Source organism: Salmo salar, chromosome ssa10 (genome assembly GCF_905237065.1).
Source record: "Salmo salar chromosome ssa10, Ssal_v3.1, whole genome shotgun sequence".
NCBI classification, from domain to species: domain Eukaryota; kingdom Metazoa; phylum Chordata; class Actinopteri; order Salmoniformes; family Salmonidae; genus Salmo; species Salmo salar.
This window is the reverse complement of record NC_059451.1, coordinates 3,516,582-3,536,354: the sequence shown is the minus strand read 5'-3', so window position 1 is coordinate 3,536,354 and position 19,773 is coordinate 3,516,582. Positions and strand designations below refer to the sequence as shown.

The 19,773-nt window shown below is 44.0% G+C and overlaps 1 protein-coding gene across 1 annotated transcript in view; it reads right to left on the bottom strand.

Moving 5' to 3' along the window:
- Nucleotides 1-6,915: 6,915 nt before the first annotated feature.
- Nucleotides 6,916-19,773, bottom strand: part of LOC106613422 (retinoschisin) — a 120,428-nt gene continuing 107,570 nt past the window's right edge. Inside the window, exons 5-6 of the mRNA XM_014215611.2 lie at nt 13,784-13,979; nt 6,916-7,842 (exon numbers count right to left, since the gene is read on the bottom strand). Of these exons, the coding sequence (XP_014071086.2) occupies nt 7,690-7,842; nt 13,784-13,979 (349 nt within the window). The 3' untranslated portion in view covers nt 6,916-7,689. The remainder of the gene's footprint in view (nt 7,843-13,783; nt 13,980-19,773) is intronic.

Genomic DNA, 19,773 nt, shown 5'->3' with positions numbered 1-19,773 from the left:
TACCTGTTAACAGGTAGTTTAGCCCACTCTTCCTGAGCAAACTGCTCCAGCTGTCTCAGGTTTGATGGGTGCCTTCTCCAGACTGCAAGTTTCAGCTCTTTCCATAGATGTTCGATAGGATTCAGATCAGGACTCATAGAAGGCCACTTCACAATAGTCCAATGTTTTGTTCTTATCCATTCTTGGGTGCTTTTAGCTGTGTGTTTTGGGTCATTATCCTGTTGAAGAACCAATGACCTGTGACTGAGACAGAGCTTTCTGACACTGGGCAGTACGTTTCGCTACAGAATGCCTTGATAGTCTTGATTTCATTGTACCCTGCACAGATTCAAGGTACCCTGTGCCAGGCGCAGCAAAGCAGCCCCAAAACATAACCCAGCCTCCTCCATGTTTCACTGTAGGTATGGTGTTCTTTCCTTTGAAAGCTTAATGTTTTCGTCTGTGAACATAGAGCTGATGTGACTGGCCAGAAAGCTCCAGTTTTGATTCATCTGTCTGAAGGACATTCTCCCAGAAGGCTGGTGGCTTGTCAATATGTAGTCTGTCTTTTTTATGTTTTTCTTTCAAAAGTGGAGTTCTGATGGGTCTTCTTCCATGGAGCCCATTTCATCTCAAAAAGCGATGGATGGTGCGATCAGAAACTGACGTACCTTCACCTTGGAGTTCAGCTTGTATCTCTTTGGCAGTTGTCCATGGTTCTTTTTCTACCTTTCGCACTATCCTTCTGTTAAATCTGGGGTTGATTTTTTTCCTTTTGCGGCCGCGCCCAGGGAGGTTGGCTACAGTTTCCATGGACCTTAAACTTCTTAATAATATTTGCAACTGTTGTCACAGGAACATCAAGCTGCTTGGAGATGGTTTTGTAGCCTTTACCTTTACCATGCTTCTCTATTATTTTCTTTCTGATCTCCTCAGACAAATCTCTCCTTTGCTTTCTCTGGTCCATGTTCAGTGTGGTGCACACAATGATACCAAACAGCACAGTGACTACTTTTCTCCATTTAAATAGGCTGAATGACTGATTACAAGATTGGAGACGTGTGAAACTAATTAAAGAAACAAAATATCACTATAATCCAAGTATTTATAATATTTTCTAAGGGGTACCAACATGTGTCCAGGCCATTTTAGAATCTCTTTGTAGAATAAAAACAATAATTCATCTTTTCACAGCTTCTTTACTTTATTCTATGACATACCAAAGGCATGCAAGTATACATGATAAAATAGCTTTTAATTTCATCACTTTTCAGGAGGAATGAAGCATTATTTCAATGAGATGTAAGGGTACCAACAAATTTGAGCGCGTCTGTATATTATATGATACTAGGTGGAGAATTTAAAATCACATAATGTTGTTTGGCCAAAACGCTTACAACTGATGCTGCTATTTATACAAATATATTTACAATGCTGTTGAATAGCTGTGTATACAAACATATTTACTATGCTACAATGCTGGTGAATAGCAGTTTATACAAACAGATTTACTATGCTACAATGCTGGTGAATAGCTGTTGAAATGATTCTATAATACATGTGAATTCTGGAAGAGGGATATTGAATAGATCCGTTCCAGATAGTCAAGGAGCTTGGCTTGTGCTTTAGACACTGTGTCCTGTTATTATTCATTTCAAGCACTTATAACAGAATATTTAACTTGTTTATTTTGCTGAACAGAGCAGCTCTTGCACCAGCTCGGGAGAGAACATCTTTAGTCGGACACTGAATGACAGTTTTTTTTTTACCATCTGATTGTATTCAAATAGTCTGGTTTAATTTAGCCTGGCTCAAGTGATCTCACATTGTCTGTTTTGAACGGTGCACTTTAGCAGACATGGTCAGATACCAACTCGACAGTCCTCTTCTCTTTGTGTTCATAGCCACATGGTGTTCATTAAATCCCTTTCCTGCAGTAAAATTACCCAGTGGCCTCATGGGTGGAATGTTATTCATATTTTTTCTAATTTTAAATTAATAAACTTTTTCCCCCCCCGACAAATGTGTTGTTTTTATGTAAACAGTTTATTTTTTCAGTCTTCTGTGATGTGTAATATTGGGATGCAAACTCAATTGAAGACATTTCAATTCTATATCTGACATGGTACAGGCGTCTTCTTTTTTTAAGCCCATAATCGTGTGTGAGGTGTATACTTTTGTTTCAAAGATTACCAAGAAACACTCTGTTAGCCCACTGCAGTAATAAGGTTGACTGTATAATACAGAGTTTATTAACCCTAAAGAACACTGCTATTAGTAACCTTATAGGACACAGCTATCTAGGGTTAACCTTAATACAGGGTTTATTAAACATATAGAACACCATCACTTCTATTGTTCTCTGCTTGATAGCAAGCAACTTCCTGTCTGGAGAATGTTTACTAATATGTTTCCTGTATACAGTGCATTCAGAAAGTATTCAGACCCCTTGACTTTTTCCACATTTTGTTACGTTACAGCCTTATTCTAAAATTGATTAAATCAAAATACCCCATAATGACAAAGAAAAAAAAGGTTTTGGCAAATGTATTAAAACTAAAAAACAGAAATACCTTATTTACATAAGTATTCAGACCCTTTGCTATGAGACTCGAAATTGAGCTCAGGTGCATCCTGTTTTTATGGATAATCTTTGAGGTGTTTCTACAACTTCATTGGAGTCCACTTGTGGTAAATTAAATTAATTGGACAATATTAGGAAAGGCACACACCTGTCTATATAAGGTCCCACAGTTGACAGTGCATGTCAGAGCAAAAACCAAGCCATGAGGTCAAATGAATTGTCCGTAGAGCTCCGAAACAGGACTGTGTCGAGGCACAGATCTGGGGAAGGGTACCAAAACATTTCTGCAACATTGAAGATCGCCAAGAACACAGTGGCCTACATCATTCTTAAATGGAAGAAATTTGGAACCACCAAGACTCTTCCTAGAGCTGGCCGCCCGGCCAAACTGAGCAATCTGGGGAGAAGGGCCTTGGTCAGGGAGGTGACCAAGAACCCAATGGTCACTCTGACAGAGCTCCAGTTCCTCTGTGGAGATGTGAGACCCTTCCAGAAGGACAACCATCTCTGCAGCACTCCACCAATCAGGCCTTTATGGTAGGGTGGCCAGACAGAAGCCTCTCCTCAGTAAAAGGCACATGACAACCCTCTTGGATTTTTCCAAAAGGCACCTAAAGAACTCTCAGACCAGGAGAAAAGATTCTCTTGTCTGATGAAACCAAGATTGAAATTTCTGGCCTGAATGCCAAGCGTCACGTCTGGAGGAAACCTGGCACCATCCCTACGGTGAAGCATGGTGGCAGCATCATGCTGTGGGGATGTTTTGCAGCGGCAGGGACTGGGAGACTAGTCAGGATCGAGGGAAAGATGAACGGAGAAAAGTTCAGAGAGATCCTTGATGAAAATCTGCTCCAGAGCGCTCAGAACCTCAGACTGGGGTGAAGGTTCACCTTCCAACAGGACAACGACTCTAAGCACACAGCCAAGACAACGCAGGAGTGAGTTCGGGACAAGTCTCTGAATGTCCTTGAGTGGCCCAGCCAGAGCCCGGACTTGAACCCGATCTAACATCTCTGCAGAGACCAGAAAATAGCCAGAAACGCTCCCTGTCCAACCTGACAGAGCAAACATTTCTGTAAACCTGTTTTACTTTAGAATTATGGGGTATTGTGTGTAGATTGAGTTAAAAAATATATATATTTTAGAATAAGGCTATAACGTAACAAAATGTGCAAAAAGTAAATGGGTCCGAATACTTTCCAAATGCACTGTACGTCAGTAAGGATACAGTATCGGAGTACCATCTGTAACGGAGTACCTCTCTATGGACAGGGCGTTACACCATCGGAAATAATGTATACAACTACTAGTTTCCTTTGTTTTCAATGCTGTTACTTTATTGAGGAGTGTATTGGCCCTAAACTTAACCCTAAATATACAAACTAATGTGATTCAACAGAACAGGACATTGGAGACTTCACTGAAATACAGAAACACTATACCTTACTGTTACACATCACAATACAAGTCACATTCAAACAGATAGACACAGACAGTACAGTACTTTAGTTTACAGGACATCCAACAACATATCCCCATCTCATCTGACTCTGGGCTTTAGATCATTAGGGGCTAGTTCCCCGGACACAGACTACGCCTAGTCCTGAACTAAAAAGCATGCTCAATGGAGAATCAGGACCAGGCTTTATCCGTGTCCAGTAAACCGGCCCCCAATGATCATGTCTACAGCTCCTTGTTCTCACTCACATGAAAAAAATACTATAGTATACTATGGTATAAATATTGTAGTACTTAATGTAGTGTTTAGCATACGTATGTATGTACTGTAGTATAGTGTAGTATTTACAGTTAACTAATAGTATAAATTCTGTAGTAAAATAAACTGTAGTATAAACTTTAGTAATTAATGTAGTGTTTTGCCGACTGTAGTATACTGTAGTATTTACTGTAGTGTTTTGGAGAACATCACTGTAGTATTTATTATGGTGTTTCTGTTTTATTATCTTTGACATAGAAGTGGAGGATATCTCCTTCAGGAAACCAATTGGAGAAATACTAAAAGAGCGCATTTCCATAACCTGTAGGTAGGTAGGTAGGTAGGACTGGGGTATGGACGGCAAGATCAGAGCTTCTGCTCTATTCTATAACCTGGTACACAATATATGGTATATACACTATATATACAAAAGTATGAGGACAACCCTTCAAATTGGTGGATTCAGCTATTTCAGCCACATGCAGCTGAAATAATCAATTTAATAAGAACTATTATATAAATGTCCTAAAGCTAAAATATACACAAATAATACATTATCTGATAAAATTGCTTTAAAAAAAGGGGCACAAGACAGGAATGTCCCCTCTCCAACCTCCTGTTTGCAATAGCAATTGAAACGCTTGCAGAAAGAATTAGACAGAACCCAAATGTAACAGGTATCAGTATTGGTGAACATGAATATAAACTAAACTTATTTGCATATTATCTCCTGATATGGCTGACCAATATCGAAAACTCAAATCTCAGGATATAATTATCATTGTTAAAAATTATGGTAATAGGAATAAGAAAAACTCACGATTTACAGCAATCCTTTATGTGGACCACAAAAAAATAGGAAATACTTGGGATGCTTAACAAGTGACAACAAATATATAAAAGTAACATTATTCCATTACTCAACAATATGAAAGCAGATCTAATTAAATGGAACAATCTTCCCATAAATCTTACAGGCAGAATAAACCTCTTCAGAATGGCATAGATGTTATATGGGCAAATAAAAGGAAAGTTTACATCTTCCTGAGTCTGAGGGGGGTTTTAACCTTCCTGAGTCTGAGGGGGGTTTTAACCTTCCTGAGTCTGAGGGGGATTTTAACCTTTCTGAGTCTGGGGGGGTTTTAACCTTCCTGAGTCTGAAGGGGGTTTTAACCTTTCTGAGTCTGAAGGGGGTTTTAACCTTCCTGAGTCTGAAAGGGGTTTTAACCTTCCTGAGTCTGAGGGGGGTTTTAACCTTCCTGAGTCTGAAAGGGGTTTTAACCTTCCTGAGTCTGAGGGGGGTTTTAACCTTCCTGAGTCTGAGGGGGGTTTTAACCTTCCTGAGTCTGAAGGGGGTTTTAACCTTCCTGAGTCTGAGGGGGGTTTTAACCTTCCTGAGTCTGAAGGGGGTTTTAACCTTCCTGAGTCTGAAGGGGGTTTTAACCTTCCTGAGTCTGAAGGGGGTTTTAACCTTCCTGAGTCTGAGGGGGGTTTTAACCTTCCACACTTGGAATTGTATTGACTCGCCACCAAAGACTTTCACTTGCGACATATAGTTAAATGCACTAAAGCGGAACAATGGGAACATACTGAAGATGCACATGATAATCCCCAGAATTTAAAGCTCAGAATATTAACAACTCATAATTAAAGGGGAATTTCACCCCGGGGGAATCTGGGTTTGGTTTCATCATGTCTGAGGCATTTCTAGGACAGTGAGATGTGTTTCACACATAATAGCCCAGGAGGAAAGCAGGTCAGGGCGTCGCACGCTGAACGGTACACCCTATGACGGCTTCAGGTGTGGCGAGATCTAAATATAAATGTAGTCCTGCTTTTTGGATGTCACGATGGCTCTATGTTATATTGATCGCACTTCACGTTTTTGTGGGTGTAGATATGGTTGTCCTTGTTCCATAGAGTCTTTCAGCGATGTTTCTATCAGAGGATCCATTGCTAAATATACAAGCAGACACATTTTTTTCTGTCTCTGAAAGAATGCAACTCGTGTTGAGCCCAACATCAATGCCCAACCTCACTAATGCTCTTGTGGCTGAATGGAAGTAAGTCCCCGCAGCAATGTTCCAACATCAAGTGGAAAGCCTTCCCAGAAGAGTGGAGGCTGTTATAGCAGCAATGTTCCAACATCTAGTGGAAAGCCTTCCCAGAAGAGTGGAGTCTGTTATAGCAGCAATGTCCCAACATCTAGTGGAAAGCCTTCCCAGAAGAGTGGAGGCTGTTATAACAGCAATGTACCAACATCTAGTGGAAAGCCTTCCCAGAAGAGTGGAGGCTGTTATAGCAGCAATGTTCCAACATCTAGTGGAAAGCCTTCCCAGAAGAGTGGAGGCTGTTATAGCAGCAATGTTCCAACATCTAGTGGAAAGCCTTCCCAGAAGAGTGGAGGCTGTTATAGCAGCAATGTACCAACATCTAGTGGAAAGCCTTCCCAGAAGAGTGGAGGCTGTTATAGCAGCAATGTTCCAACATCTAGTGGAAAGCCTTCCCAGAAGAGTGGAGGCTGTTATAGCAGCAATGTACCAACATCTAGTGGAAAGCCTTCCCAGAAGAGTGGAGGCTGTTATAGCAGCAATGTTCCAACATCTAGTGGAAAGCCTTCCCAGAAGAGTGGAGGCTGTTATAGCAGCAAAGGGGGGGACCAACTCCATATTAATACCCATGATTTAGTAATGAGATGTTCGACGAGCAGGTGTCCACATACTTTTGGTCATATAGTGTACTTGGCATGTAGTTTTGTAACTTATGGGTGGCACAAATTGGGATATGGGCAGGGGAATGGGCAGGGTATATGCAAATTAAATACTGTATTATTTACTATAAAAGGTAAACACACAATGGTCTCTGCCAATAAAACACTCTGCCTGCCACAGCCCCTAGAAGACAAACAGGGTCAGAGATCAAGACATTCTATTGCTACTATATGGGTACTGTGTCTGGACAGGGGTACCGGACCAGTGACAAATCAAAGTTTATTTGCCATATGCACGTCATACAGCCAAGTGTACAATGAAATGCTTAAATAATGTCGCCCTTTGGCAAGCGTCTGGGAGTTAAGTTGGAAGGGCAAGGTGGACACTGACCTCACTGGGCAAAAACTGATTACATCAATGTGGTTTCCATGTCATTTCAACACAACAAATACATTTGATAGCGTTGAATAAATGTGGAAAACAAATCAACGCGAGAGCATTTCCTCATATTTTCATCCAACTTTTAGCATAAATCACATGACATGGTGAATTTGTTTCTTGATTTCACGTTGACTTTACGTTAGTTGATAACTTAACCAAATCAAAACAAGACGTTGAACTGACATCTGTGCCCAGTAGGATAGACAGGGTTAGAGGTTAGGGTTATTTGGGTCGTGGGTCGTAGTGGGTCGTGGGTTTTAGGTACACTTGTTCATGCACATCAGCAGCTCCATGCGCAGGGCGATGCGGGTGTGCCAACCCAGAGGGAGGAGCCTAATATAGCGGGCCACAATAGGAGGACGCAGCAGGTTCTGAACGGACGACGAGCGGTCCGAGTTCCCATAGAACACCTGCGGGAACAGAGACACGACATTGGCCAGTCGATAACATGCCCATCTGACATCAACCAATCAGCTGACTAACAGCCTATAGACTATAGTCCTCTCTAGAGAAGGATGTACAAGCGAGATGGGTTGAATGCCAAATCCCACACTATGTAGTGCACCATAGAGCTCTGGTCAAAACTACTGCATTAGAAAGGAAATAGAGTGCCATTAAGAACACAAGACCCTAAGAGGAACTGACAATTGTTCCCTTGTGATTTAGTAGTATTACTAGTAGCATAATCCAGAATGCCCAGCCTGCATACTGACCCTGTTGTTGGTCCTACTGCACACTGACCCTGTTGTTGGTCCTACTGCACACTGACCCTGTTGTTGGTCCTACTGCACACTGACCCTGTTGTTGGTCCTACTGCACACTGACCCTGTTGTTGGTCCTACTGCACACTGACCCTGTTGTTGGTCCTACTGTACACTGACCCTGTTGTTGGTTCTGCTGCATACTGACCCTTTTGTTGCCAGTCTGGGCCTACTGCATACTGACCCTGTTGTTGGTCCTACTGCACACTGACCCTGTTGTTGGTCCTACTGCACACTGACCCTGTTGTTGGTCCTACTGCACACTGACCCTGTTGTTGGTCCTACTGCATACTGACCCTGTTGTTGGTACCACTATATACTGACCCTATTGTTGGCCCTACTGTATACTGACCCTGTTGTTGGTCCTATTGTATACTGACCCTATTCTTGCTCATACTGTAAACTGAGCCTGGTGTTGGTCTTACTGTATACTAACCCTGTTGTTGGCCCTACCATATACTGACCCTGTTGTTGCCAGTCTGGTCCTACTGTATACTGACCCTGTTGTTGCCAGTCTGGGCCTACTGCATACTGACCCTGTTGTTGTTCCTACTGCATACTGACCCTGTTGTTGGTCCTAATTTATACTGACCCTTTTGTTGCCAGTCTGGTCCTACTGTAAACTGACCCTGTTGTTGGTCTTACTATATACTGACCCTGTTGTTGCCAGTCTGGTCCTACTGTATACTGGCTCTGTTGTTGGTCCTACTGTAAACTGACCCTGTTGTTGGTCTTACTATATACTGACACTGTTGTTGCCAGTCTGGTCCTACTGCATACTGACCCTGTTGTTGCCAGTCTGGGACTACTGCATACTGGCCCTGTTGTTGGTCCTACTGTATACCACCCTATTGTTGGTCCTACTGCATACTGACCCTGTTGTTGGTCCTACTGTATACTGACATTGTTGTTGGTTCTACTCTATACAGACCCTGTTGTTGTCAGTCTGGTCCTACTGTATAATGACCCTGTTGTTGGTATTACTGCATACTGACCCTATTGTTGGTCCCATTGTATAAAGACCCTTTTGTTTCCAGTCTGGGCCAACTGTATACTGCCCCCTGTTGATGGTCCTACTGCATACTGACCCTGTTGTTGGTCCTACTGTATACCCACCCTATTGTTGGTCCTACTGCATACTGACCCTGTTGCTGGTCCTACTGTGTACTGACATTGTAGTTGGTGCTACTGCATACAGACCCTGGTGTTGGTTCTACTCTATACAGACCCTGTTGTTGTCAGTCTGGTCCTACTGTATAATGACACTGTTGTTGGTATTACTGCATACTGACCCTATTGTTGGTCTTATTGTATACTGACCCTTTTGCTTCCAGTCTGGGCCTACTGTATACTGCCCCTGTTGTTGGTCCTACTGCATACTGACCCTGTTGTTGGTCCTACTGTATACTGGCTCTGTTGTTGGTCCAACTGTATACTGAACCTGTTGTTGGTTGTACTCTAAACAGACCCTGGTGTTGAACCTAATTTATACGGACCCTTTTGTTGCCAGTCTGGTCCAACTGCACACTGACCCTGTTGTTGGTCCTACTGCACACTGACCCTTTTGTTGGTCCTACTGCACACTGACCCTGTTGTTGGTCCTACTGCACACTGACCCTGTTGTTGGTCCTACTGCACACTGACCCTGTTGGTCCTACTGCACACTGACCCTGTTGTTGGTCCTACTGCATACTGACCCTGTTGTTGGTCCTACTACACACTGACCCTGTTGTTGGTCCTACTGTATACTGACCCTGTTATTGGTCCTACTGTATACTGAACCTGTTATTGGTCCTACTGTATACTGAACCTGTTGTTGGTCCTACTGCACACCGACCCTGTTGTTGGTCCTACTGTATACTGACCCTGTTGTTGGTCCTACTGTATACTGACCCTGTTATTGGTCCTACTGAACCTGTTGTTGCCAGTCTGGTCCTACTGCACACTGACCCTGTTGTTGGTTCTACTGCATACTGACCCTGTTGTTGGTCCTACTGTATACTGGCTCTGTTGTTGGTCCTACTGTATACTGACCCTGCTGTTGGTCCTACTGCACACTGACCCTGTTGGTCCTACTGCACACTGACCCTGTTGTTGGTCCTACTGCATACTGACCCTGTTGTTGGTCCTACTACACACTGACCCTGTTGTTGGTCTTACTATATACTGACACTGTTGTTGCCAGTCTGGTCCTACTGCATACTGACCCTGTTGTTGCCAGTCTGGGACTACTGCATACTGGCCCTGTTGTTGGTCCTACTGTATACCACCCTATTGTTGGTCCTACTGCATACTGACCCTGTTGTTGGTCCTACTGTATACTGACATTGTTGTTGGTTCTACTCTATACAGACCCTGTTGTTGTCAGTCTGGTCCTACTGTATAATGACCCTGTTGTTGGTATTACTGCATACTGACCCTATTGTTGGTCCCATTGTATAAAGACCCTTTTGTTTCCAGTCTGGGCCAACTGTATACTGCCCCTGTTGATGGTCCTACTGCATACTGACCCTGTTGTTGGTCCTACTGTATACCCACCCTATTGTTGGTCCTACTGCATACTGACCCTGTTGCTGGTCCTACTGTGTACTGACATTGTAGTTGGTGCTACTGCATACAGACCCTGGTGTTGGTTCTACTCTATACAGACCCTGTTGTTGTCAGTCTGGTCCTACTGTATAATGACACTGTTGTTGGTATTACTGCATACTGACCCTATTGTTGGTCTTATTGTATACTGACCCTTTTGCTTCCAGTCTGGGCCTACTGTATACTGCCCCTGTTGTTGGTCCTACTGCATACTGACCCTGTTGTTGGTCCTACTGTATACTGGCTCTGTTGTTGGTCCAACTGTATACTGAACCTGTTGTTGGTTGTACTCTAAACAGACCCTGGTGTTGAACCTAATTTATACGGACCCTTTTGTTGCCAGTCTGGTCCAACTGCACACTGACCCTGTTGTTGGTCCTACTGCACACTGACCCTTTTGTTGGTCCTACTGCACACTGACCCTGTTGTTGGTCCTACTGCACACTGACCCTGTTGTTGGTCCTACTGCACACTGACCCTGTTGGTCCTACTGCACACTGACCCTGTTGTTGGTCCTACTGCATACTGACCCTGTTGTTGGTCCTACTACACACTGACCCTGTTGTTGGTCCTACTGTATACTGACCCTGTTATTGGTCCTACTGTATACTGAACCTGTTATTGGTCCTACTGTATACTGAACCTGTTGTTGGTCCTACTGCACACCGACCCTGTTGTTGGTCCTACTGTATACTGACCCTGTTGTTGGTCCTACTGTATACTGACCCTGTTATTGGTCCTACTGAACCTGTTGTTGCCAGTCTGGTCCTACTGCACACTGACCCTGTTGTTGGTTCTACTGCATACTGACCCTGTTGTTGGTCCTACTGTATACTGGCTCTGTTGTTGGTCCTACTGTATACTGACCCTGCTGTTGGTCCTACTGCACACTGACCCTGTTGGTCCTACTGCACACTGACCCTGTTGTTGGTCCTACTGCATACTGACCCTGTTGTTGGTCCTACTACACACTGACCCTGTTGTTGGTCCTACTGTATACTGACCCTGGTGTTGGTCCTACTGTATACTGACCCTGTTATTGGTCCTACTGTATACTGAACCTGTTGTTGGTCCTACTGCACACTGACCCTGTTGTTGGTCCTACTGTATACTGACCCTGTTGTTGGTCCTACTGTATACTGACCCTGTTATTGGTCCTACTGTATACTGACCCTGTTGTTGCCAGTCTGGTCCTACTGCACACTGACCCTGTTGTTGGTCTACTGCACACTGACCCTGTTGTTGGTCCTACTGTATACTGACCCTGCTGTCGCCAGTCTGGTCCTACTGTATACTGACCCTGGTGTTGAACCTAATTTATACGGACCCTTTTGTTGCCGGTCTGGCCCTACTGCACACTGACCCTGTTGTTGGTCCTACTGCACACTGACCCTATTGTTGGTCCTACTGCACACTGACCCTGGTGTTGGTCCTACTACACACTGACCCTGGTGTTGGTCCTACTACACACTGACCCTGTTGTTGGTCCTACTACACACTGACCCTGTTGTTGGTCCTACTACACACTGACCCTGTTATTGGTCCTACTGTACACTGAACCTGTTGTTGAACCTACTGTGTACTGACCCCGTTGTTGGTCCTACTGTATACTGACCCTGTTGTTGGTCCTACTGCACACTGACCCTGTTATTGGTCCTACTGTATACTGGCTCTGTTGTTGGTCCTACTGTATACTGACCCTGCTGTTGGTCCTACTGCACACTGACCCTGTTGGTCCTACTGCACACTGACCCTGTTGTTGGTCCTACTGCATACTGACCCTGTTGTTGGTCCTACTACACACTGACCCTGTTGTTGGTCCTACTGTATACTGACCCTGGTGTTGGTCCTACTGTATACTGACCCTGTTATTGGTCCTACTGTATACTGAACCTGTTGTTGGTCCTACTGCACACTGACCCTGTTGTTGGTCCTACTGTATACTGACCCTGTTGTTGGTCCTACTGTATACTGACCCTGTTATTGGTCCTACTGTATACTGACCCTGTTGTTGCCAGTCTGGTCCTACTGCACACTGACCCTGTTGTTGGTCTACTGCACACTGACCCTGTTGTTGGTCCTACTGTATACTGACCCTGCTGTTGCCAGTCTGGTCCTACTGTATACTGACCCTGGTGTTGAACCTAATTTATACGGACCCTTTTGTTGCCGGTCTGGCCCTACTGCACACTGACCCTGTTGTTGGTCCTACTGCACACTGACCCTATTGTTGGTCCTACTGCACACTGACCCTGGTGTTGGTCCTACTACACACTGACCCTGGTGTTGGTCCTACTACACACTGACCCTGTTGTTGGTCCTACTACACACTGACCCTGTTGTTGGTCCTACTACACACTGACCCTGTTATTGGTCCTACTGTACACTGAACCTGTTGTTGAACCTACTGTGTACTGACCCCGTTGTTGGTCCTACTGTATACTGACCCTGTTGTTGGTCCTACTGCACACTGACCCTGTTATTGGTCCTACTGTACACTGAACCTGTTGTTGAACCTACTGTGTACTGACCCCGTTGTTGGTCCTACTGTATACTGACCCTGTTGTTGGTCCTACTGCACACTGACCCTGTTGTTGGTCCTACTGCACACTGACCCTGTTGTTGGTCTTACTCTATACTGACCATGTTGTTGCCAGTCTGGTCCTACTGCATACTCTCCTTGTTGTTGGTGCTACTGCATACTGACCTTGTTGTTGGTCCTACTGCATACTGACCCTGTTGTTTGTCCTACTGCATACTGACCCTGTTGTTTGTCCTATTGTATACTGACCCTTTTGTTTCCAGTCTGGGCCTACTGTATACTGCCCCTGTTGATGGTCCTAATGCAATTGACCCTGTTGTGCCAGTCCGGTCCTACTGTATACTGACCCTGTTGTTGGACCTACTGCATACTGACCCTGTTGTTGGTCCTACTGCAAATTAACCCGTTTGTTGGTCCTAATGTGTATTGACCCTGTTGTTGGTCCTACTATATACTGACCCTGTTGTTGCCAGTCTGGTCCTTGTAGTAGATCCAGTTTAGGTTCTGATCGGTGCGGTACTGGACACTGTACTTGGTCAGCCACTCATCAGCATCACAGCGACCCTGGGTCAGGATACCTGAGACCACACCCACATCCTGCAGGTCAATCTCGATCCACTGGCTGTTGTCCTGGAACTTCGACAGCCATGCACACCTGGAAAGGAGGAGGAACATGCATGTTAAAATTAGCGCTGTCAAAGTTAACGCTGTTCAATTATTTTGAAGCATTTTTTTTCACATCTCCATTTTTCACCCAAAAGTTTCAAAAGTCTGTTTCCGCACGGACCCTTTTGAGCGTAAAACACAATGCTATCTGTATGCTCTTTGCAGCTAGCAGCTGAAGACCTAGCTGGCACAAAACGTTTTTGTTACTTTCTACAACATTGTATTAGGTTGTATGAAACAAACTCAACTCTGGTCCTCAAAGCTAGTTCCACTGCATTTAATCATTCTACCCCTTTAAATCAGGGACTGATTTAGACCTGGTACATCAGGTGGGTGGAATTCATTATCAGGTAGAACAGAGAACCAGCAGGCTTTAGACCCCTTAGTGTAAAAGTTGAATATCCCTGCGATAGATTAAACATTGTGACAACAATTGTCTCAACATTTTCATTGAGGGAAACTCAACGTTTGAATTACAGTTTACAATGTTTCTCACAAAATGTTTACTTCAACGTTCTGCAACCTTGTAATTAGATTTCAGTTTCAGTTCCATGTGTCAAACTATTTTTTCAGTTATATTAAAACCAGGAAAATCTGGAGAGTCCCTGTTGATTACGAACCCATTCGTTTAATAAATTGTGAAAACAAAATAATAACAAAGCTCATATGTAATAAAATGGCAAAATCCTTAACAGACTTGATACATACAGTATCAATGAAACAGTGTTTATTAAAAATAGGCACTTACAAACAAATACAAGAACATGTTTTAGTTTAATGTCAATACGCAAAGAAATAAGATATAGATTGATCAATAATGGCTATTCATGCCGAAAAGACTTACGACCGTCATGATTGGCCTTTTCTATTCAGAAGTTTGGAAGCTTTCAACTTTCCAGCTGAAATAATATTTTCAATAAAAAAGATTATATACAGTTGAAGTCGGAAGTTAACATACACCTTAGCCAAATACATTTAAACTCTGTTTTTCACAATTCCTGACATTTAATCCTAGTAAAAAAATCCCTGTCTTAGGTCAGTTAGGATCACCACTTTATTTCAAGAATGTGAAATGTCAGGATAATAGTAGAGAGAATTTTTTATTTCAGATTTTATTTCTTTCATCACATTCCCAGTGGGAATTTACATACACTCAATTTGTATTTGGTAGCATTGCCTTTAAATTGTTTAACTTGTGTCAAACGTATTGGGTAGCCTTCCACAAGCTTCCCACAATAAATTTTGGCCCATTCCTCCTGACAGAGCTGGTGTAACTGAGTCAGGTTTGTAGGCCTCCTTGCTCGCACACGCTTTTTCAGTTCTGCCCACAAATTTTCTATGGGATTGAGGTCAGGGCTTTGTGATGGCTACTCCAATACCTTGACTTTGTTGTCCTTAAGCCATTTTGCCACAACTTTGGAAGTATGCTTTGGGTCATTTTTCATTTGGAAGACCCATTTGAAACCAAGCTTTAACTTCCTGACTGATGTCTTGAGATGTTGCTTCAATATATCCACATCATTTTCCTACCTCATGATGCCATCTATTTTGTGAACTGCACCAGTCCCTCTAGCAGCAAAGCACCCCCGCAACATGATGCTGCCACCCCCGTGCTCCACGGTTGGGATGGTGTTCTTTGGCTTGCAAGGCTCCCCCTTTTTCCTCCAAACATAACAATGGTAATTATGGCCAAACAGTTCTATTTTTGTTTCATCAGACCAGAAGACATTTCTCCAAAAAGTATGATCTTTGTCCCCATGTGCAGTTGTAAACCGTAGTCTGGGTTTTTTATGGCGGTTTTGGAGCAGTGGCTTCTTCCTTGCTGAACGGCCTTTCAGGTTATGTCAATATAGGACTTGTTTTACTGTGGATATAGATACTTTTGTACCTGTTTCTTCCAGCATCTTCACAAGGTCCTTTGCTGTTGTTCTGGGATTGATTTGCACTTTTTGCACCAAAGTACATTCATCTCTAGGAGACAGAACGCGTCTCCTTCCTGAGTGGTATGACGGCTGCGTGGTCCCATGGTGTTTATACTTGCGTACTATTGTTTGTACAGATGAATGTTGTACCTTCAGGCATTTGGAAATTGCTCCCAAGGATGAACCAGACTTGTGGAGGTCTACAATTTTATTTCTGAGGTCTTGGCTGATTTCTTTTGATTTTACCATGATGTCAAGCAAAGAGGCACTGAGTTTGAAGGTAGGCCTTGAAATACATCCACAGGTACACCTCCAATTGACTCAAATTATGTCAATGAACCTATCGGAAACTTCTAAAGCCATGACATTTTCGGGAATTTTTCAAGCTGTTTAGAGGCACAGTCAACTTAGTGTATGTAAAACTCTGACCCACTGGAATTGTGATACAGTGAATTATAAGTGAAATAATTTGTCTGTAAACAATTGTTGGAAAAATTACTTGTGTCATGAACAAAGTAGATGTCCTAACTGACTTGCCAAAACTAGAGTTTGTTAACAAGAAATTTGTGGAGTGGTTGAAAAATGAGTTTTAATGACTTCAACCTAAGTGTATGTAAACTTCCGACTTCAACTATACATGTCCTAAAGCTAAAATATACACAAATAATATATTATCTAAAAAAAGGGCACAAGACAGGGATGTCCCCTCTCCCCCTTCCTGTTTTCACTAGCAATTGAACCGCCTGCAGAAATAATTAGACAGGACCCAAACGTAACAGGTATTAGTATTGGTAAACATGATGTCACGTCTACTCCCGCTCCTCCCTTCCGGTGTTTGATGTCGCCGGTTAACTAATCACCGGTCCTGTCAACCATCATTATGCACACCTAGCAGCAATCATTACGCGTACCTTCGCTTCATCATGAGGCACACCTGGACTCCATTACCTCACTCATTACCTCCCCTTTCTCTGGCACTCCCTTAGGTTCATTCCCCAGGCAGTATTGTTTCTGTGTTTCAAGAAGCTTCTCCTATGTTGTATTGTTCCATGTCCTTTGTTGTATTAAACTTATCACCTGCATCTTGACTCCCAGCGTCTACGTTACAGAGTACTGCCTCAACAAATGGAAGCAGCAGGAAATCAGAACATCTCCCAGATGGTCGACGAGCAGAGATACCTACTTCGTCAACACCATGACCAGCTGGCGCAACTGGGGACTGCTATAGAAGAGGTTCTTTGCAGTGTTCAATGTCTCAAACATACCCAAGAGGCGTTGCCTTCAACTAGCGGAGGATACTCTACCACCAGTCGACCCAGAGAGCCAGCACACCAGCCCATTCAGCAACCCACTCAGGTCAGCGATTCCCATTTGTCCCTCCTTGATAAATATGACGGCCACACGCTTCCCAGCGACTGAGTGAAGCAGAAGGAAACAGCTGGGGCTCCGTCTCTATTGTGGTCAAGGAGGGCACCAGCTCCAGCAGTGTCCGGTACGTCCCAACTCGGGATCCAGGAGAGCAGAGTGTGTGAGTATCCCCTCTTCATCACTTTCTGCCAAACCCTTTTTGGTGTTGATCACACTAGCTGGCTGTCCCTCATGTACTGTATCTACAGCGTTAGTGGATTCCGGTGCCACGGGGAACTTTATTGACCAGACCCTTGCCTCCTCTCTTAACATCACCTCATACCCACTCTCCTCTCCTTTCCCAGTTCAAGCCCTCGATAAATCGGCCACCAGGTTCTGGGACCATCACACACATCACCAAACCACTCACCCTCACCGCAGAGTCCATCCATCAGGAGAACATTCCCTTCTTCATCACCAGTGCACCAGCTCACAAGATCATACTCAGCCTCCCTTGGCTTCAACGCCATAACTCCATCATCTCATAGTCAAGGATTAAAATCACGGACTGGACACCCGAATGCTGGAGGACCTACTTTCCTGTCCTCTCTGGTTCCACGTCAGTTGAGAGTCCTGTGGTTGCCCTTCAGCCCAACATCCCAGAGGTATACTAGGACCTGGGAGTCTCTATGAGGGTGCCACAGGGTTCAATTCTCGGGCCAACTCTTTTCTCTGTATATACCAATGATGTCGCACTTGCTGCTGGTGATTCTCTGATCCACCTCTACACAGATGACACCATTCTATATACATCTGGCCCTTCTTTGGACACTGTGCTAACAAACCTCCAATTGAGCTTCAATGCCATTCTGTCTCCTGCAGAGAGGAATTACATCGGTGATCGAGAGGTCCTGGTGGTGAAGTTGGCATTGGTATGCCCAGAATTCGTTACGTCACTCCTCCACCGGGCTGACTCCCTTCCAGTGTGTTCTCTACCAGGAACCTCTCACTCCGCCTGCCCTGCAAGAAGCTGAGCCCACGGTTTCTCCGGAGGGTCAACGAGGTGACGTACAGTGAGGGGAAAAAAGTATTTGATCCCCTGCTGAATTTGTACGTTTGCCCACTGACAAAGAAATTATCAGTCTATAATTTTAATGGAAGGTTTATTTGAACAGTGAGAGACAGAATAACAACAAAAAATCCAGAAAAATGCATGTCAAAAATGTTATAAAATTATTTTAATGAGGGAAATAAGTATTTGACCCCTTCTCAATCAGAAAGATTTTTGGCTCCCAGGTGTCTTTTATACAGGTAACGAGCTGAGATTAGGAGCACTCCCTTTAAGAGTGTGCCCCTAATCTCAGCTCGTTACCTTCGTCTTGGTTACGTTGAGGGATAAGTTTTCCGGTCACAACTTGTAGACTTGTTTACGTGCTGCTGTGCGTTTTATTGCTAACCTTACTTTGCTACCTGACAACTTTACGGTTTTTGCTTTTTAATTACCGTTTATATTTTTTGTTTTCCCCTCGCTCTACATTTTTTTCATTCAACTTTATCATTCCGGACGCTTTATCTAGACGTGGTTCATCAGGACATCCACCAGCCGAAGCTAAGTAGTAACATTAACATGATGCCTTCTAATTGCAGTCGCTGTACTCATACTATACAGGAGAACAATCGCCTTACGGCGAGAATAGCTGTGCTGCAAGCCCAGCTTCAGACGCAATTGTTAGGCAAGGGTAATTTCAGTGTAGGAAAGGATAGAACAGCATCTGTGCCACCAGTAAGTACAGATAGTAGTATAAATCCCCTCGCACAGTCCCTGCAGCCGGACAAATTTCTCATGGCTTCTGGAGGGAAATGCTGTAGGAATGCTCAACTGGTGTCGCTCATTCAGCCGACAAACATTCAACTGGTTCTCCCCATTAAGCAGCGAGCCGGAGTCAGAGGCCGAGCCTTCTCTGGTCTCTACTCCTCCCGTTACGGCGTCTGAGACGCCAAAGCCTCCCACCATTAGCTCTGACAAATTGAAAACCCTAGTCATTGGCGACTCCATTACCCGCAGTATTAGACTTAAACGAATCATCCAGCAATCATACACTGTTTACCAGGGGGCAGGGCTACCGACGTTAAAGCTAATCTGAAGATGGTGCTGGCTAAAGCTAAAACTGGCGAGTGTAGAGAGTATAGGGATATTGTTATCCACGTCGGCATCAACGATGTTAGGATGAAACAGTCAGAGGTCACCACGTGCAGCATAGCTTCAGCGTGTAAATCAGCTAGAAAGATGTGTCGGCATGGAGTAATTGTCTCTGGCCCCCTCCCAGATAGGGGGAGTGAGTCTCACAACTCAATCGCTGGTTGAAAACTGCTTTCTGCCCCTCCCAAAAGATAGAATTTGTAGATAATTGGCCCTCTTTCTGAGACTCACCCACAACAGTACCAAGCCTGGCCTGTTGAGGAGTGACCGACTCCATCCTAGCTGGAGGGGTGTTCTCATCTTATCTACAAACA